Source organism: Cyanistes caeruleus, chromosome 6 (assembly GCF_971803275.1).
Source record: "Cyanistes caeruleus chromosome 6, bCyaCae1.hap1.1, whole genome shotgun sequence".
Classification (NCBI taxonomy): Eukaryota; Metazoa; Chordata; class Aves; order Passeriformes; family Paridae; genus Cyanistes; species Cyanistes caeruleus.
This window is the reverse complement of record NC_141706.1, coordinates 34,501,866-34,519,304: the sequence shown is the minus strand read 5'-3', so window position 1 is coordinate 34,519,304 and position 17,439 is coordinate 34,501,866. Positions and strand designations below refer to the sequence as shown.

The 17,439-nt window shown below is 43.6% G+C and overlaps 2 protein-coding genes across 3 annotated transcripts; both read right to left on the bottom strand.

Moving 5' to 3' along the window:
• Positions 1-1,338: 1,338 nt before the first annotated feature.
• Positions 1,339-14,124, bottom strand: SYNJ2BP (synaptojanin 2 binding protein). 2 transcript variants are annotated; one of them, XM_086895140.1, is made up of 6 exons: positions 14,017-14,124; positions 11,523-11,621; positions 9,890-10,265; positions 5,930-6,066; positions 4,320-4,415; positions 1,339-2,837 (listed from the first exon to the last, which is right to left on the bottom strand). In XM_086895140.1, the coding sequence occupies exons 3-6, from the start codon at positions 9,954-9,956 to the stop codon at positions 2,697-2,699; spliced, it is 441 nt and encodes a 146-aa protein (XP_086751266.1). In that variant the 5' UTR covers positions 9,957-10,265; positions 11,523-11,621; positions 14,017-14,124; the 3' UTR covers positions 1,339-2,696. The 2 variants fall into 2 exon arrangements, with proteins under 2 accessions (XP_086751266.1, XP_086751265.1); XM_086895139.1 differs by lacking the exon at positions 14,017-14,124 and having other exon boundaries at positions 9,890-13,816.
• Positions 14,125-14,519: 395 nt separating this feature from the next.
• On the bottom strand, positions 14,520-16,958 carry ADAM20 (ADAM metallopeptidase domain 20). Its single transcript, XM_023929188.2, has one exon. It carries the CDS (start codon positions 16,883-16,885, stop codon positions 14,642-14,644), a length of 2,244 nt encoding a protein of 747 aa, XP_023784956.2. The 5' UTR covers positions 16,886-16,958; the 3' UTR covers positions 14,520-14,641.
• Positions 16,959-17,439: the final 481 nt, after the last annotated feature.

Here is a 17,439-nt window from a genome sequence, read left to right as displayed (position 1 = left end):
TAAACAAAACAAAGTACTAGGATGCTTTTTGTTTGTCTTCAGGATTTCAACATTTTTTAAAAAAACTTAGAGATTTAAGTTGTAACAAAAGGTAAAACTCTCTCTGATCACTTGTATTTACAAGCTGTCCTTATTAGATTTTTTAAAATTTGCGTCTTCTACAATGACAGAAAATGTATATACAGCATCTAGTGCAAAGATGAAACTCAAGGCTTCAGAAAATACACGCTGGAAAATACTTCGGAAAACATGGAAAGGTTAGGTAAGACAGTCCGGTTGCTGAAAGTAGTATGAGCCACAGTTCACAGGAGAGTTGGGGCTGAGGTATTTTCCCCTTGGGTTTTGTCAATAAATGGGACAAAATGTGGCTAGGGATTAGAAACAGGATTGTGTACCAGGCAGGTACACAAAGGTGTAGCTCACTTTTCGACTGGATGGTTTGAATCCTGAGTAGAAACTACTACCCAGATTTCTGAAAAAGCTACTGAGTGGCAGTTCAATAATTGAGAACACTATGCACCAGAAGGGCCTTTTCCTTTTTAATAAGCCACGTCAATTATCTGAGCACTGGATATAACCCTCCCCCCGCAATAAACTGCCTGCAATATAAATGGCAACCATGTCTGAACAGTATCCAAGTCCCAAAGCTGAAAGGTTAAATAAACAAAAAATCCCAAAGGTTTTACTTTCTTACTTCAACAGGCAATGACTAAAACTAACCATTACCTTCCACAGATTCTCATCCTCCTAGCCTGTTCCACATACTCCTTCTCATCACAGAAACTCAACTCAGGCAAAGTCTAACAAGATAGGCCATTCTCTTGATGTCTGAAGCTTTACTCTGAAGGCTGTGATACAAGAGCAGCAATTTCTAATCATCCATCTTAATACACACATGTGTTGCACATGGACTCCACAGCCAAATCTTCAGAGCAGGTGACAAACAAGCTGGTTCATGCTATATCTGCGAAGATCTATCTACACAGCAGCCCTTCTGCTATCAGGCACAACTGGTTTGCAGGCCAAGGCAAGTCACTGCATGCCTTAGCCCAGGCCAGTCAACATCAATAATGTTCCCAAAGTCCCCACAGAACATAGAGCAAAATTCCTCCAGTTTCAACTTCTCCTTACACTAGAGCAGTCTATAGGCCAAAGCAAGATTTCATGTGATCCAAGTACTCTGAAACTCCAAGGTGATTTAGGAATGCCATGTTCAACAGCATAACCACTTCTATCTCCAGCAGACAGCAAGAACTCAGCCCTGATCAAACATAATTTCAAATACATCAGCAGTGTCCTACGAGAATAACAGAGATAAGTAAAGCACCAAGACATCAATTTTTCTTTGAAAACATATATTGCATAAGTGATCTCTTCTTTGGCATCATACAGACCAGACCATACATTTTGCTTTTCAAAAACAACAAAACACATTGATTTCTTGGAGACAAGAGAAACAGGTCTTACCCCACAGAGCTCCTATCAGCTGGGGCATTTAAAACTATTCAAATCACAGTGAGGAGATGAGACCCTGCAGGTAAATTCAGCCATATACTTTCCAGAGGAGGGTCTATTCCCTCTGGTTTTACCTGCTAGGCTGTTAGCTTTAAGCCAGGGTAAAGCCTATCTCCTGAACAACATGTAACTCTTCACAAACAAGCAAAAGCCAGGACAATCCCAGCCTGCTCTCAGCTTCTCCCTTTCAAACATCCTAAGATTCTCCTGACTGCAGAGAGCAAGTTAGCTGCTACTGAAAACTATCTGAAGTATTCCCTGTGCAAAAAATAACCCCCAAAACAGACCTCTAACGTGAGAGATGCAGACTTCAAACCACTTGATGTGGGTTGAATGATTGATGAATGGAGAACTATTGCTTCACTACTAATTTAAAGACTCGTCTGCAGCTTCAGCATGCCCAAATCTCTTGCTACCACTTATCCTTGTGATTCAGTTGTCTGCTTGTCTCTCTCCAGTATGCTAGCATTTTATGGAAAGCTTTCTCTTTCAACCCTGACCCAAAAATGAGCAATCATTTTGACAATCGAAATCTTGTTCTAGCAGCAGGATGTCTTCTATCTTTCCACAACTGGCAAAATACCTCACCAATACTGTATATTGTTGTTAAATCAGCAGCTATACTGAAGATTGTACCTGCAAATCACAGATCAGATTTTACACATTTAAGGCATTTATTTAGCAACAACCAACAAAACTTCAATGGGAAAAAATAATATACCCTTTGCATTGCTTCTCTTTATTCACGGTTCAGACAGAATTCATTAGATTCCAGAGAAAATTCTGTGGAAACAAGGCAAAGCCTCTAGAAAATGTTTCTGATTTAAAACCACCCCAACTCCCACTCCCTATAACCAAAAGTAAGATCTTAAAATGTGGAATAGATGAGTGTGTTTGAAAGTTCATGGTGCAAAACAGAGGAGGATGGCAAAACCTCCTCAGATTTATCAAAAACTACAGCTATCCCACTCTTTACATAAACACAGTCCTCTCCCCTCCCGTTTTCCTCTCTGCTTCTATCCACCCTGCAAAAAAATCAATATATACGAACATCAGCAGCAACTTTGATGATAGGCAATGATCCTTTTTGGCATCAGTCTGTGACAAGATCGTTGATTCTCTATCTTTAAATTACATCATAGCTGTGTAAAGTATGCAGTGATATCCCAGACACGAACTCTTCACATCCGCTGTCGATACCTCAGCAAGATCCAGACTGCTGTCGCAGCAAGCGCCAGGCTTGGCACAAGAATGGCTGCCAGAGGAAGCCCACCTGATTCTCCATCTCCTTGATGACCCACAGGGCCATTCTGTGGCTGCAACTACAAGAAAAAAAAAATTGCTTATGTAAAACCCATAACAAGAGAGCCCCCAGCTCTATGTCTGGACCAGGTGATTCTGTAGGAATAGTTCCCCCAGGTACCTGCAGACCCCACACACGGGAGGGTTAAAAAACTTAGAATGGACTGAACTTCAATGCAGGGTACCCAGTCACTACCAGGCACCCTCATGTTTTTCTGCCACTTTCTAAACCAGGACTCAAGTGGAACAGGACACACCTCATACAGCAGAAGAAATGACACACATACCCAGTAACCCCTTGATGCACTTGCCACCACATCATTTCCTGCTCTCTTTACCAGGAAAAAGACATCAATACTTCTCTCTAGTTTTCTTATCTGGTCTTATACACTGGTCCAGAAGACTTACTCCTTAGTTAAGGGAGTAGAAAAGGAATCTCAAGCCACCTCTCCCCACCAACATGCTTTGGATAGATCAGTATTTCTTATGTCAACTTCCATGCTAGCTGGAGATTAAGGGTTCATCTCTTTTAACATCTAAAATGGTGCCAGTATATTTAAACTATAGTAGTCCATATTTCCTATTATTGTAAAATCATTTTTGAGGGAAAGAACTCTTAGATTACCAAGTCAAACTGCTAGCCCAGCACTGCCAAGCTTACTATTAAACTAAGCACCACATCTGCACATTTTTTAAATGTCTTCAGGGACAGTGACTCAAGCACTTCCCTCAGCAGCCCGTTCCACTGCGTGACAACCTTTTCAGTGAAGAAATTCCTAACACCCAATCTAAACTTCCGCTTCAATAATTTTGAACATTATGCAACTTGAGGAAGTCTCAATTTGTCCTGTCACTTGTTGCCTGGGAGAAGAGGCCAGCCCCCACCTGGCTACAGCCTCCTTCCAGGTGGTTGTAGAGAGTGATAAGGTCTCCCTTGAGCTTCCTTTTCTCCAGGCTAAACACCCCCAGCTCCCTCAGCTCCTCCTCATCAGACTTGTGCTGCAGACCCTTCACTTGTTTTATTCCCCTTCTCTGGACTCACTCCAGCACCTCAACATCTGTCTTGTACTGCTGATCTGCACACCCATTTCAACACTAACATGAGTGATGGCCTCTAAAACAAGTTTTAAAAAAAGAAGAACTGGACTTCTGTCTCCAGTAAGATGTTGGCCACTGAAATAAAATTGGGCAACTTGAGATTCTGTCTTCACATACAAACCTTTAACTCCGAGAAAGGAGATTCCTGAGTAAACACAACACACTCTAGCAAAACAAAGACCTGGGGACATCGCCAAACCCACCTTTTCACTAATACAAAGTAATATATAGACAATTACAGCTGAGGCAATGAGAGAAGGTCATAGATAAAACAGAATTTCAATATGCACATATCACACTGAGCACCTGGACACAGTACCCTTCTTCATCATGAAATAGCCACCAGTCATAGAAACCAGTCTAAACAGAGCCAGAACTAACCCTAAGAAACAGGCAAAACATACCCTGCGCTGAATTTTCAGAGACACGTAATAGCCCGCATTCCTGAACAGTTCCACAGCATCCTTGTGCCGCAAATCCTTCAAGTCTTTGCCATTGATCTAGCAAAAAAAGAAAAGGAGAACCAGATGCTGAAGGTAAAAAACAAATTTTTAATGATGCAGGCTAACATAGGAAGGATAAGACATAAAAATCTTCATGTTTCACAGAATTCTGTATTTGGGGCATGATACTATAATCATAAATATCCTAATTAATTAATTAATATTATGATCTATTTTTATATGTTGAGACAGAACATGACAAACACCAAGCAAAAACATAGAGGTACTGAAAAAAACTACCTAGAAGCAAAATAAAAATAAAAGCCCACAGTTGTGTCAATAGCAGCTTCTAATGCTGTTGCTTTACTGGAAACAAATCAAAGGTGTGATTCTGACAGCTAATGAACATAAAAGAGCAGCTGCAGCAAAATTATTATTTTGAGTCTCTTCCCTTGTTTCCTCTACTGGTGTACCTTTGAAACGTTTCTATTTGGGAGAGTGATGTAAACACACTTCTATAAGCACACAGATGTAGCAAAACCAACCAAAAAAAATTTACTTACATACTTACTGGCATCCACTTGCAAGTGTTAGAATTTTTCTTAATTTAAAATAATATATCATGGCACAGGGTTTTATAACACACTTGATTTCATTTGCTGAGTGAATTCATCGTAATTTTTAATTTTCATCCATTACCCCAAATTGTATCCCCTAAGATCAAGTCCAGTGCCTCCCTTCTCCATATTTAGACACCCCAAACACAAGTACGTGTGTCTGGGGAAACAAACAAGTGCAAGGAAGAAGAGAATATTCTCTGTTTAACTTAATATCTATTTCTGGATCAATAATAGGCTCCAATTAGTGCAAGGTAGTCTATAGAGATTAAAAAAAGATCACATGTGGAACATAATAAGCAAGTATAAAATAAAATTAGGGAGTACAAAAAGGTTGTGTATCATACTAGGAGAGGCTGCTTCTTCACCCATCACTTTGTAAAGCTTGTTTGTTGCATGATTGCCAGCTATCTGAAGAACCAGTGGGTGTGAACATCAGACACTTGAAAACGATTTTCTAAAAGGAGAAGCAGCCTATGTTATTCTCGAGGAGCTGAAATGAAGAGAAGAATATTATAGCCCAGAAGTTTTATAGTTTAAAAATCCCCTTGTGCAAAAGGATCAGAAATCATCGATTACCAGTCAAAAATGGAAACTGAAGAGGGGGAAAACCTTTATTTACACATGCATAAATGATAATCCATTGTGAGCAAGGGAAGGTCTGATGGATTCTAAAACCTTAAGGAGGCAAGTCACAGAGGAAACAAAAGCACAGCACCACAGAGCTGTGGCAAATCAAGAAGGCAGAAGAGATAAGCCCATGTGTAGAGGCACTGACCTCCCTAGTGCTCAGAGCTCTCTCCAGATCCTCAAGACAACTCCTCCATGGAGTTTGCTTGGGATCATCTAATTCAGTCACCACATCCTTCTTCTCTATGCCCTGTGATGGAAAACCTGCCTCTCACTTCACATCACTGATCAAGAACACAGGGGACAACAGAAGAAAGGGCTTACCGCTAAAATTTTATCTCCTTCTTGTAATCGGCCATCAAGGTAAGCTGCCCCATCCTTTTTGATCCAGCTGACATAGATGCTGCTGTCATTGGCAATGTACTGCTGATCAGTTCCACCAACAATGTTGAAGCCCAACCCTAAGGTAAGCCAAAGAGAAAGCTGATGAGAAAAAGCTCAAAGCTTCAAACATTCTTGCTGTCTTGCTTGCTGGGGACTGCAACCTCCCACGTTGTCTTGCTGTCTCCACCATACAAAAAGTCACAGCACACATCACCATTTCCAACAACCTTTCCATTGTCTAGAAAAGTTATTCTCATCAAACTGGTCTTGAAAGCAGAGGAGAGACACTAAATGCCTGGGGACCCCAGACGTTTCATTACACAAAACATCTGTGAGCTGTTCCAGTGGGTGCTGGGGAGTACTGAGGGGCATGCTGTCATTTCTGAGAGGCTGATGCAGCCCTCAGCAGGAATACACTTCTTCATCACGATATGAAAGAAAGTGAAAGTATTCTGCATTTCACATGAGGTTATAGTAAATCACTACCTTTGAGCTACAAGAAATCACCTCTGACAAGTGTTTTGTGAGCTGGGAAACAGGGTAAGGAAAGGCAAGGAGCATTAGACCCTGTCTACAGATGAGGAAACAGACAAGGAGAACTGTGCTACCAGCTTGAGGGCACCTAGAGCTCAGAGGGCTCCCCTTCCACTTCTCAGGAGCTGGATGTGTAGTGTGCTTTGCCTCCAAGAATACAATTAGGCTACACAAAGCTACTTCAAATTGTACACAATCACTTTGTTCTGTTTCATTAATTCAAACATGACAGGAAATAAAGAAAAAGTTTGCAGATTCAGTGCAAAACAGAAAGAAATACACATATATTTATTAGAACTGATGTCAACTTCACATTTTTGCCATTTTGTATTATTCTTTAAAGGAAGCCTCAGTTACAGATATCTAGCTGGATCCAGCTTCTGGATTAAAGTTAACACTTCTTGTTTCATTGAAACCCAGAAGAATAAATTGAATCTAAAGTTCAGAAACCCAGAGATTACAAGAGCACATTCTCCACTGTACATGCAGCTAAGTTTCTCTCCAAATAAAAATGCGTGACAAGGGACAGGAAAGATTCCCTAAGAGGCCTACAATGAAAAAGAAAGAAGAGCCAAGGAAGAAGAAAAAAGAAATCAAATACGCAATCAAAGTAAATGGAAAAAAAAAACCAACTTTTTTTTTCTGACATAAACCAGTCATCCAAAAGTTATTGTCAAGAACAGCTGAGGGCAAGTTCTGCCCACATTCAGCCAGACTGATTTATTTGTTTTCGTTTTCTTTCTTATTTTCTCTTAAAGTTGGGACTGGAAACCTTGGGAAGGAGAGTTTCAAGTGAAAACCACCTTATTCCTGCTGGGAAGCAGCATTTTAAATTAGTCACAGGAGATCAAAGCATTTACAAAATGAGTCATGGTATTTTAAGTGTGCATCTACAGCTGGGAAGTAAAGAAATATTAGCAGCAATTTTGTCACATCTTTTTTTTCCTTCCCTTCCTGGCAGCTTCAGACAAGTGAGGAAAAAAAATGAACGTGAGAGAAAATTGAAGAAATACTGACATATCAACTAGAATAATATCTATTCCAAAAAGGGACAGTTGTGTACAGTAATACACCCTTCAACAGAAAATGAAAAGTAATTAAAAGTCCACACTCTTAAAAATTATTTGCCATAAAGTCTATAACTTAGGAAAGGGGGAAATCAATACCACAGAAAGTAAAAGGTTTAATCAACACTTATTAAAAAGCCAGAAAGAAGGAAACAGGATCTCAGAACACACTGATTCTCTCTCATATATAAAACCCCTAAATTAGATAGATAGATAGATAGATAGATAGATAGATAGATAGATAGATAGATATGAAAAAATATATGTATTTTGCAACGTTTTACCCACAAGTGGAAGAATAATCAAGAGTCACAGCTTTCATCAGCAGAGGCAGATCTTCGTGACAAAGAGGCTGCAGCTTGTGCTAGACCAAGTATTCAGAGGGCTTTTTCACTGTGTCTTTCCTTTCCAGCACTCAGATTTCCACTCTGCCTAAAAATATCTTCCCTATCAAACCTCAAGCTCTTTGCTATTCTCTCCCTTCCAGTTCATGCAGCCACAGAAAGAGACACAGCACAGCTGGAAGAAAAGGAGCAAGGGGAGACAGCACATAGCACTAAATCTCTTGTCTAGGAGGGACCAGAAGCAGAACACCAGAGCTTTAAAAAGCAGGCTCTGGGCTAAACTTCTGACCCTCCCTCAGGCTGCAGACCTCCCTCACTTACCCTTTCTGAACTAAAAAGTCCCTCAAAAACACCTTAAAAAAAAAACAGGACTGGCAGGATTAGGAAATGAGAGACTGAACACAACAAAATTTGAAAAGAGATAAATATACATTGTCCTGCCACTGGGAATACATTCACAACCAATGCAAACTTTTGCCAGAGATGTTTAGCATCAGACCTATTTTTGAAGTTGCAGTCAAAACTCCAAGAGATTACAGTACATCACAGATAACAGTGTTTTGTTCCTTCCATAGAAATGAGTAATAATTCCCATGGTAAGTGCATTGAGGCCATAAGGGGCTGTAGGACCTTCAAATCAAGTAACATAGTAAAACCCCTAAATCTAAAGATGCACAGCCCATCTCAATGGCTGGACATATGCTCCTCATGGTAATTGAAACTGAAATCACAGTGGTCACATTCAAGACCATTCTCAACTCTGCCCTTTAACATTCCCTTACATCTTGCTTAAATTTTAGTTCCCCAGATGTATGGAAACAGCCTTCCCATAATAACCTAATTTGGCAGAGTTTTCCCTGACAAGCACAGCTTCATTAGCTTAAGCCCATGGCTATGCAGGTAGGGCTACACAGCTTTCAGACCAGAGGCCAATCTGGCATGATCTGGCAAGCAGGGGAGGCAAAGGGCTGCTCCCTGGGCTGACACCCTCTGGGTTCTGAGCACCAACATGAGGGCCAGGACCAACACCAGCCCTGCACGGCACCTACCTCCAACCCAGAGAAAGGAAACACGGTGGGTGCTGGGATTTCTGGGGAGCCCCTGGAGCCAAGGCTGCAGCACCCAGCAGTTTTGCGGAACTGAAGGGCTGCCACATTTTTGCTCCTGCTCCTTTTGATTAAAGAGAAAGCCTCATACACCAAAGTACAAGTCCAGCTCCAAAAGCTCTCCTGGAGCCTGCCATTCTCTATAGCCAGGATTTTGCTCCAGAGCTGTAAATTTTGTGCCAACTTGCCTCACTTCTAAATGTGTGATTTAATGGCACCCTAAATCCTGTAAAAATGCAAGATTTTTGATAAGCAAAGCCTAAAAATGCTCCAAAAAGTGCCCTATTCCCTCTTCCTTCCAGCCTATGCTCCTCGCTCTCACCACCCCAAAGCCTCTCAAGGTACGCTGCAGAATGAACGCCAAGCTGACAGCACAGGGGACAGAATCTGGGCACATGATTTTCAAATGGTCCCTTACTCAGGGTATCCAACGCGGCTGGGCGCTCAGGGGCTGCCGCCTCACTTGGAAGCGACAGCTCCACCGGAGATGACAACTTCCAGGGAAAACCAGAGGCGAGCTGTCCGCGGGGACACCAGCCTCTACCGGAGCTCCGGCACAGGACGGACCCTGACCGAGCCAGCTTTCCCTCACACAGGCCACGAGCTTTTCCCGCAGCGGCGTATCCGCCACGGCTGTTTCCAGGGGGAGGCCCCTGGACCCGACACCTCTGGCCGCCGCGTTTCTATCCTCGCTGCCGGGACCCTCCCTCCGCCGCCCCACTGCCCGCCACGGCCGCTGCCACCCCGCGCTTCCGCTGCGGCCTCCCCGGGGCTGCGCAGGCCTCGGCGCGGCTGCCCCTGCCCGGGAGCCGCCGCGGACCCGGCGTGGACAGCCCGACCCCGCCTTACCTGAGGGTCTGCGGGTCAGGCTGATGATCTCCTCGACGAAGCCGCTGCCCGCCACGCTGCCGTTCATGCTGCGGCCTGAAGGAGAAGTCGGCTCCCGGGGCAGCCGCTCTCGCCTCCTCGGCCGCCGCCGGGCCGCGCCGCGGAGCGCTGGGAGTTGTAGTCCCCGCGGGACGGGGCTGCTCCCACCGGCGCCCGGAGCCGCCGCCGGCGCTCACCGCAGAGGCGGAAGAACAGCGGGCCCAGGGGAAGCCGGCACAGCGTCCTCCTGACCCCTGCACCTCCCCCAGGCCCCTGCGCGGCATCCGTGCCTGGCCCTGCCTTGCTACCCTGGCTGGAGCTGGTTTCTTAGGAGAGTTAAGGAGTACGCCATAGTTGTCTGGGGTAGGCGTAGGAGAGAAGGGAGATAGATGTATGTATGACCTATTCCCAGCGCTTTTAACTGTCCTCATAGCAAACTGAAAAACAGGTAAGACCGTGCTAGGCAGGAGCAAAAACCCAATACAGGCAGGTAGCAGAGACAGCATCAATGCCAAAGCCGAGTTATCATGCGGTGCAATAGAGTGATCTGGGTTCAGAAACACAGGCGGTGCATAGAACCACCGTGCTGCTGCTGGGGCAAGAAATGCTTAACTAGGTCCTGAAGAAGGTGTTTGGTTTGAGGATCTGAGAAATTTCCTCAGAACTCTACAATTACCTAGCAATAAAGGGCAAAGTAGTTCAACTTGCCGTGTAACGGAAGAGCCACTAGAACATGGGACTACACTTGTCCATGGGACACTAAACTCAGGGTTCATTGAACCAATATATTATTGGGAAACAGCAAGGAGAAATTTATCCTTATCCATTTCAGCACATGCTACAAGTACATCAATATAGAAATTACAAAAGGGAACAATGAAGAAGCCTGATTCAGTCGAACCACCTGACTGCTTGGCACTATGAGGACAGCCACATCTACATGCTGCAGGAACTTCTCTGATGTGAATGAGGATCAGCTTATCTAGTCTTCAATGTCACACTGCCATTTTGTTTGTTTGGTATTGCAATAAAGATAACGGATGTTTTTGACTGCATTCATTCCAAGATTATCTGCACTTCTGGATTCCTGAATTTGATAGCAAGAGACAATGTGGGCACTGGATCTCTGCTACAACATTAATGCTTAGTGCTAAATTGAGTGTTAAAACACCTGCCTCAGAGGTGGGAGACAGGCATTCAAGGTCCAATTACACTTGCAATGATGAGCAAAACCATGAGTCGTGTGATAGACATTTTTTGTTGTTGCTAAGTAGCATTCACTCCAAGCTGAGGACTTTTCAGTATCTCGTACTTTGCCAGTGGAGAGATGCACAAAAGCTGGGAGGGAGCATGGCCAGGACAGGTGACCTAAACTGGACAAAGGTATATTCCATACCACAGAATGTCATGTCCAGTATATAAGCTGGGGAAGTTATCTGTAAGGGGGACAAACACATTCTGGGACAGGCTGGATATCAGGCCACATGTGGTGAGCAATTGTACTGTGCATCACTTGTTTCTCTTGGGTTCTGTTACTCTCTACTCTCAGTGATTATTGTTGTTGTTATTTTTAGTTGTTTCAATTATTAAACTGGTTTTAACCCACAAGGTTTACCTTTTCTTTCTGAATCTCCTTCCCACTGGGAGGGGTGGGAGGAAAGTGAGCAAGCAGCGGCAAGGTACTTTGCAAACTCCTTCAAGATAGACGGCGTTCCTTAGGAGCAATTTAATGTATTTTAGAGATGACAGTCTTGGCTCAGCACAAAACCAATTTTATCTTGATTTAACTGCAATATTAAGTGCTTTTAAAAGTTTTCTTTAGCCAGGAAGAGATTTCAAACAAGAAACATGGGTATATTGTAACTTAGTCCTAGGCAGCTCCAGGCTTCACCTATCAAGACTGGCCTGCCACATATTAACTGCTACCTAAGACTTAATACCCTTACTGCACTGGCACAGACCATTTCACAGAATCAGAAAATGGTTTGGTTTGGAAGGGACCTTTAAGATCATCTAGTTCCACCCCACCCTGTGGTGGCAGTCCACTAGTCCACGTTATGCCTTCCTATTTCCTCCAGCACCATTTCACATACTACAGTAACCCGGATCTCTTGGAATACAGTGCAGCAACATTTGCAAATTGCCTCTTCATCTATGAGTGATTTACATATTAACCAAGTTCTCTCATCCATTTAAAGGATTTTAAAATGCTATTAGAACCAGGAGGGGGAAAAAGGGAAATCAGAAAGATTAGGACTGAACCCAGACTTGCACCTCCATAGCATCTGCAGAGTAGTGGGACATTTCTAACAAACCATGAGAAACATCAAGTTTTTCATTGCTGTGTTGAAATCAGAAACAACAATATTTTCAAGGAGAAAACCTCAGAAAGGGAGCTCACACATTTTATAAAACATTGACTAGGTTTGTTGAGATGCATGTTTGTCTTGCTTATATGGTCCAAGAAGAAATGGGAGACAAATACACAGAAATACTCCCATCCAAAGCTCACTGAAAGCCTCCTCCCAATTAAGTCCTGGTTCTTCAGATCAATCTTTAAAACTACAGCATTTTATTAGTTTATCTTTCCCAAAACTGCATTTGCAAGTAAGCTTTCTAGCCTAAGCTGTGCTTTCATTTACACTTATATCTCTTCAGTATGCACGTCTGTAAACAAGAACCTGACTCTGGTGTTTCTCTGTCTCAGCTCAGATCTGTACTTGGCAATTTATAGTATACTACTGATCAACAATGGCAGGCCATCAAGATGGCAACCTGAAACTACTGGCACCCTTTTTGGATTAAAAAAGCAAAATAAAAATGTAGGTACTAGTTGTGCACAGATAGTTGGAAGGTTCTGGGTGTAGTGCTTTTTTTTACCTCCATCTTTCAATTAATCCACATCTCCCTTGTCTGTCTCCTATCCCTTGATTGCAACACCCGAATTATAATTGTTATTTCTCAGACGACAGCCTTCCCAGCCCCCGAACCACCCCCAAAGAAGGTCTCTCTGGTTATGAGGAAAAAAATCTGTGGTGTTAGTCAAGGTGCAGTTATCTTGCCTTTTGACATAAATTCAGGATTAAGTTTTCATCATCTAACCAAAACCATACATGTTCTATCATGACAATGAGCACAGCCTAAACAAACAAATTATTGCCTCATTTCTGCAGACAGCATAGATAACTATTTAAGGACTCATTTGATCTAGACAAAAAGCTGTGAAAAACTGTGAATCACATGCTTTGTATTTTACATCCCATCGTAACGTAATTGGCTCTTTTTGGATACAGGATACCAAAAAAAAAAACACACATATAAAAATTACAGGAAAATGCATATTCTAGAAACATAAATTATATATTTGGGAGGCAGCAAGAGTTTACCATCATAATTTGTAGAGTCACCAGCATCTTTCTTCCCAAATGTTCCCAAGTGTTGGGGTACTTATTCTGCCTTTACACAATGTTTGCTAAAAGTGTGCTCTTTTCTCTCTAAATACAAATAATTATTTTGTTAGCACACAAGTGCATTATAGCCCTTTATCCTGAAACACCTTTAAAAAAAGGTTTTCACTGTGATCTGGACTAGACTCCTTTTCATGCTGATCTGATAGAATGGTCTGGTTACTGCTGTAATATAAATAATAACAATAAAACTTACTGAATGCTATTTCCATGTCCCTAGTATTTTTCAGAAGCTAGATATATTTTATGATTTGTTAAAAAAATTAAAATTACAATGCTTCTGTCTGGCACTCCATAGAGCTGCAAGGACACATTCAGTTATAGCTGAAGAAAGAATCACAGATTAAGCCAAGAGAAACACCCTGAGATAGTCAGATAAAGTATCTATCAAATATTGCAGGAATTCCAGGTAGGGGAGACTTGCAGAATAGTTCCAAATACTTTAGATCAGTTATCTTAGGGAACCCCCACAGACAGCTTCTCTTGGCAACAATAAAATACACAGCACTTCTCAGAAGCAACCACCAGTCAAGACACTGGAAAATTCCCAGGAAATAAAAACCATTTGTTCTTGTGAAGTGCTAGATTTGGTGTCACTACACTGCTGACATAAATATTACGGTTCAGAAATGCAATGCTTACTGATTGTGATCTGGACAATCCTTCTCTTTCACAAAAGGAAGACCATCATCCCTATGGTCTACCTTCCTCCTGAAGGGCTGCTCCCCATAAACAGCTGGAAGCACTTGTGAAACAGACACCTGTATCTCACTGCAATACCTGTTCCTTGCCTGTTTGTGTGTCACAGATGTGAATTAAATCACAGAGATACAGAATGGTTTGTCTGGAAGGAACCCAGTGGAGACTGCAAGTGCAATTTTTTCTCTTCAGTTCTTAATGAATGACAGAAGATGTTCACAAACATCTCTTTCACTGAATTGAAGAAAACATTAGGTGAAGGAGGAAACTGAAGCAAGTAATTTATCTACACCTGTTTTAGAAAGTTTGCATTTTAAAACTGCTGATATGAAGCATAATCACAATACCTGAAGTTTACTTAATTATATCAGTTTAAGAGCTCGGGGTACAAAGAAATTCATGCCTTACTGCCTGCAGTTATTAACTTAAAAGAAAATATTCAGAGATAACATTTACTCTGCATTTAATGATATCACCTGAGATTAGAGTTGTTCAGAATCCACTGAATTATTTTGATGAGTTATCAGATGGCTCTGCTAAAGGGTGATTTCCTCAAGAGCATCCAAAGCTATGCTTTTTGATCTGTGGTGGATTTTGATTCACTGGCAGGTGAGTTTCCTTTAGGAATTTCTGTTTTTTTCAGTCTTTGAAACAAGTGCAGTATTCTTTGGAACTGGGCCTTTCTCTTCATAAGACATCCTTCTACTTTATGTCTATAATGGATGGAAAGGGCTACTCCAACGATACACAGAGTAAAAAAAACAAATTGTGCTATTCTTACTTTTGTTCTCTCAGAAATCTTCCTGGCTGGAGGGGGTCCACTGTCAATGCTACCTCCATATCCTCTCGATTCACAATATGGAGGAGCCCAGCCATACTTACAGTGACAGTTCTTGCGATTGTTACATACTCCTCTGTTATTACACTTTGTCATGTTGCAGTCGTACTTCAGCACTGATACATTCATACACGTCCTGTTGATACAAAGCATATCACTACCACATGGTGTGCCATCTTCCACAGCTCCCACATCTGCTCTTGACATTCCCACGTGATAGTCGAGACCCCAGCAATTTTTATCGTGAACAGGAGTTTGGACTAGTGTTCCATGGTTCTGCAAGACAGGCACTCTGACTACGTTTTCACACTGAATCCTACCACATAAGACATTTTCAGTACTGCATTTTCTAAAATAGATATTGTCAACAATACCACAATTCCCAAACCGGTCACCTTGAGTATTCACTGCTTTGAAGCAATCTAAAGGGGCTACCATGGCTTGTTTGCCAAAGAGATGCTGGCACTGTTCGCTGTGGGAAGAACATTTTCCTTGATAGCAATAAATACCTTCTTTGCAAGGGGTTCCATCTTGTAGGTATACATCCAGTGGGCACTGAGGGGAAGTCCCATTGCAATACTCTGGCAGGTCACAGCTGCCAGTACTTGCTCTGCAGATTGTTCCTGCTGGAAGGATCTGACAGTTCTTACAGCATTTTCCAGATGCACAGACTGAACCTGCAGAAAGCGTACAGTTTGCGCGGCAACAAGGATCCCTTCTGCAGTTTGCTGCTGAACCACAGTCACACTGCTCTCCACTTTCTACTACCTTATTACCACAGTATTCACGTTTCCCAGTGTAGAAACTGCCTGGTGCTGGTGGTTGACGAAGGCACTGAGCACGATTTACAACCAGCTCAAAGTACTCTTTGTAACTGCAGTCACTGAACTTATCAGTTTCAGAATTGTTTTCATACATAATGCATGTCTTGCGTTTGCAATAACACCCTGGTTTATCATGGAACATCCCAAGATTATGGCCCAGCTCATGGACAAATGTGACAAAAACTCCAGACAACTTTTTCTCAGTGAAGGAAACAACAGCAGATGACCAATGGTAATCACACACTGACCCTATAAATGCCAGTCCCAGGCTGCTTCCAAACCTCTGAAATGTAAATAAGTGAGCAACATCGTGGTACAGCCGACTGTACAGGTTTGACTTTCTCCACACGTTAAAGTCCGTAAGTACGTGGGGAATAGAGTTGGAAATATTTATTAAGTTATTTTCGGTCCAGATCTCCAGTCCTATAAGAAACAGCTGGACAGAAAGTTGTTTGAGCATAGTGTCCCCAACATTGATGATTTGCATGATGTCCTTCAAGACTTCGGATTTGCTCCTGCCTGACTTCACAAACCGCACGTTGTCCACAACCACTACTATCTTCACATACCTGACGTGTGTCCACCAGTCCTTGAGCTTTTCGTTCTCCTCCTCTGTCTTGGGAGCCTTGAACCACGGCAGTACAGCCTTTTGCTGCTGCAGCACCTCCGGCGTCAGTCCGCAGCTGGGTCCCTCGGGGTTGTTGGCCTCCTCCAAGCGGTAGAGAATGTGCCGAAAGGCCGGATCATTGGGGACGGGCTCGATCTGGTAGGTATAATCCTCCACCCAGAGCATGCCGTCGAGGCCCCTGCCGCAGGTGCTGAGGGCCACCAGGGAGCCGGGGCTCCCCAGCACGTCGCCCTGGTAGAAGCAGTTGTCCCGCACGGAGGGGTGCTCCTCCCGGAGGGCCCCGTCCCGCCCGTAGGTGACCAGGGTGAAGGGGCGGGAGACCAGGCCCCTCCTGGGCTGCAGGCGCAGCACCCGCGGCCGCCCCGCCACGTTCAGCCAGTAGGAAAGGGCCGTGGCGTCGCCGCCGGCCCGGGGGCTCAGCTGCCGCGGCACCGTCACCCACTCGGCGGAGCGGGCCCCCCGGGCCCCGGGGCACCCCGCCACGCCCAGCAGCAGCAGCAGGAGCCCCGGCAGCGCCCCCATCGCGGCCGCCGGCACCGGCCGCCCCCGCCCGAGCGGGGATAGAACCTGGAAGGGCCCGGCCCGGGCGGAACCGTCCCGAGGCTCCAACCGCCGCCGTGCGGGCCGGGCCGGGCCGGGGCCGGCGGGGGAGCGGCGCCCGCTCCCCGGGAAACGGCACCTGCGGCCATCGCCGAGCGCTGCCCGGGCGCCTCCTGCTCTTGGAGCCAGGACAGAGGCTCTCGGGAGAGGGAACCAGTAAATTAGCCTCCCACAAACACGTTCCCGGCTTTTAATAATCTTCATTATTAAATTTATTGTTACATTTAAAATTAATTTATTAATTATTAACATTATTAAATTTTATCATCATCTTCAATTAATTTCAAATTAATGGGTACTTCTCCTTCTGAGCAGATATAGCAAGGACAGCCCCCAGTTCAGTTTCACACTCCTTGTCACAGATGTTTGTGTTGAGCTAAGGGATCATTTGGGTAGACCACAAGTGGGAAAATCTGTTTTAAAATCTCCATAGGTCAGCTTTTGGGTTTTTTGCTGGTTTTATTACAGGATAATTT

Coding starts and splice junctions, on each gene's coding strand:
- SYNJ2BP (XM_086895140.1), bottom strand. CDS start 9,956: ATGAACGGCAGCGTGGCGGGCAGCGGCTTCGTCGAGGAGATCATCAGC. Junction 4,416..5,929: donor AAGGAGATAAAATTTTAGCG/GTAAGCCCTTTC, acceptor TTTTTTTGCTAG/ATCAATGGCAAAGACTTGAA. Junction 2,838..4,319: donor CTCTGAAAATTCAGCGCAGG/GTATGTTTTGCC, acceptor TTTTTCTTGTAG/TTGCAGCCACAGAATGGCCC.
- ADAM20 (XM_023929188.2), bottom strand. CDS start 16,885: ATGGGGGCGCTGCCGGGGCTCCTGCTGCTGCTGCTGGGCGTGGCGGGG.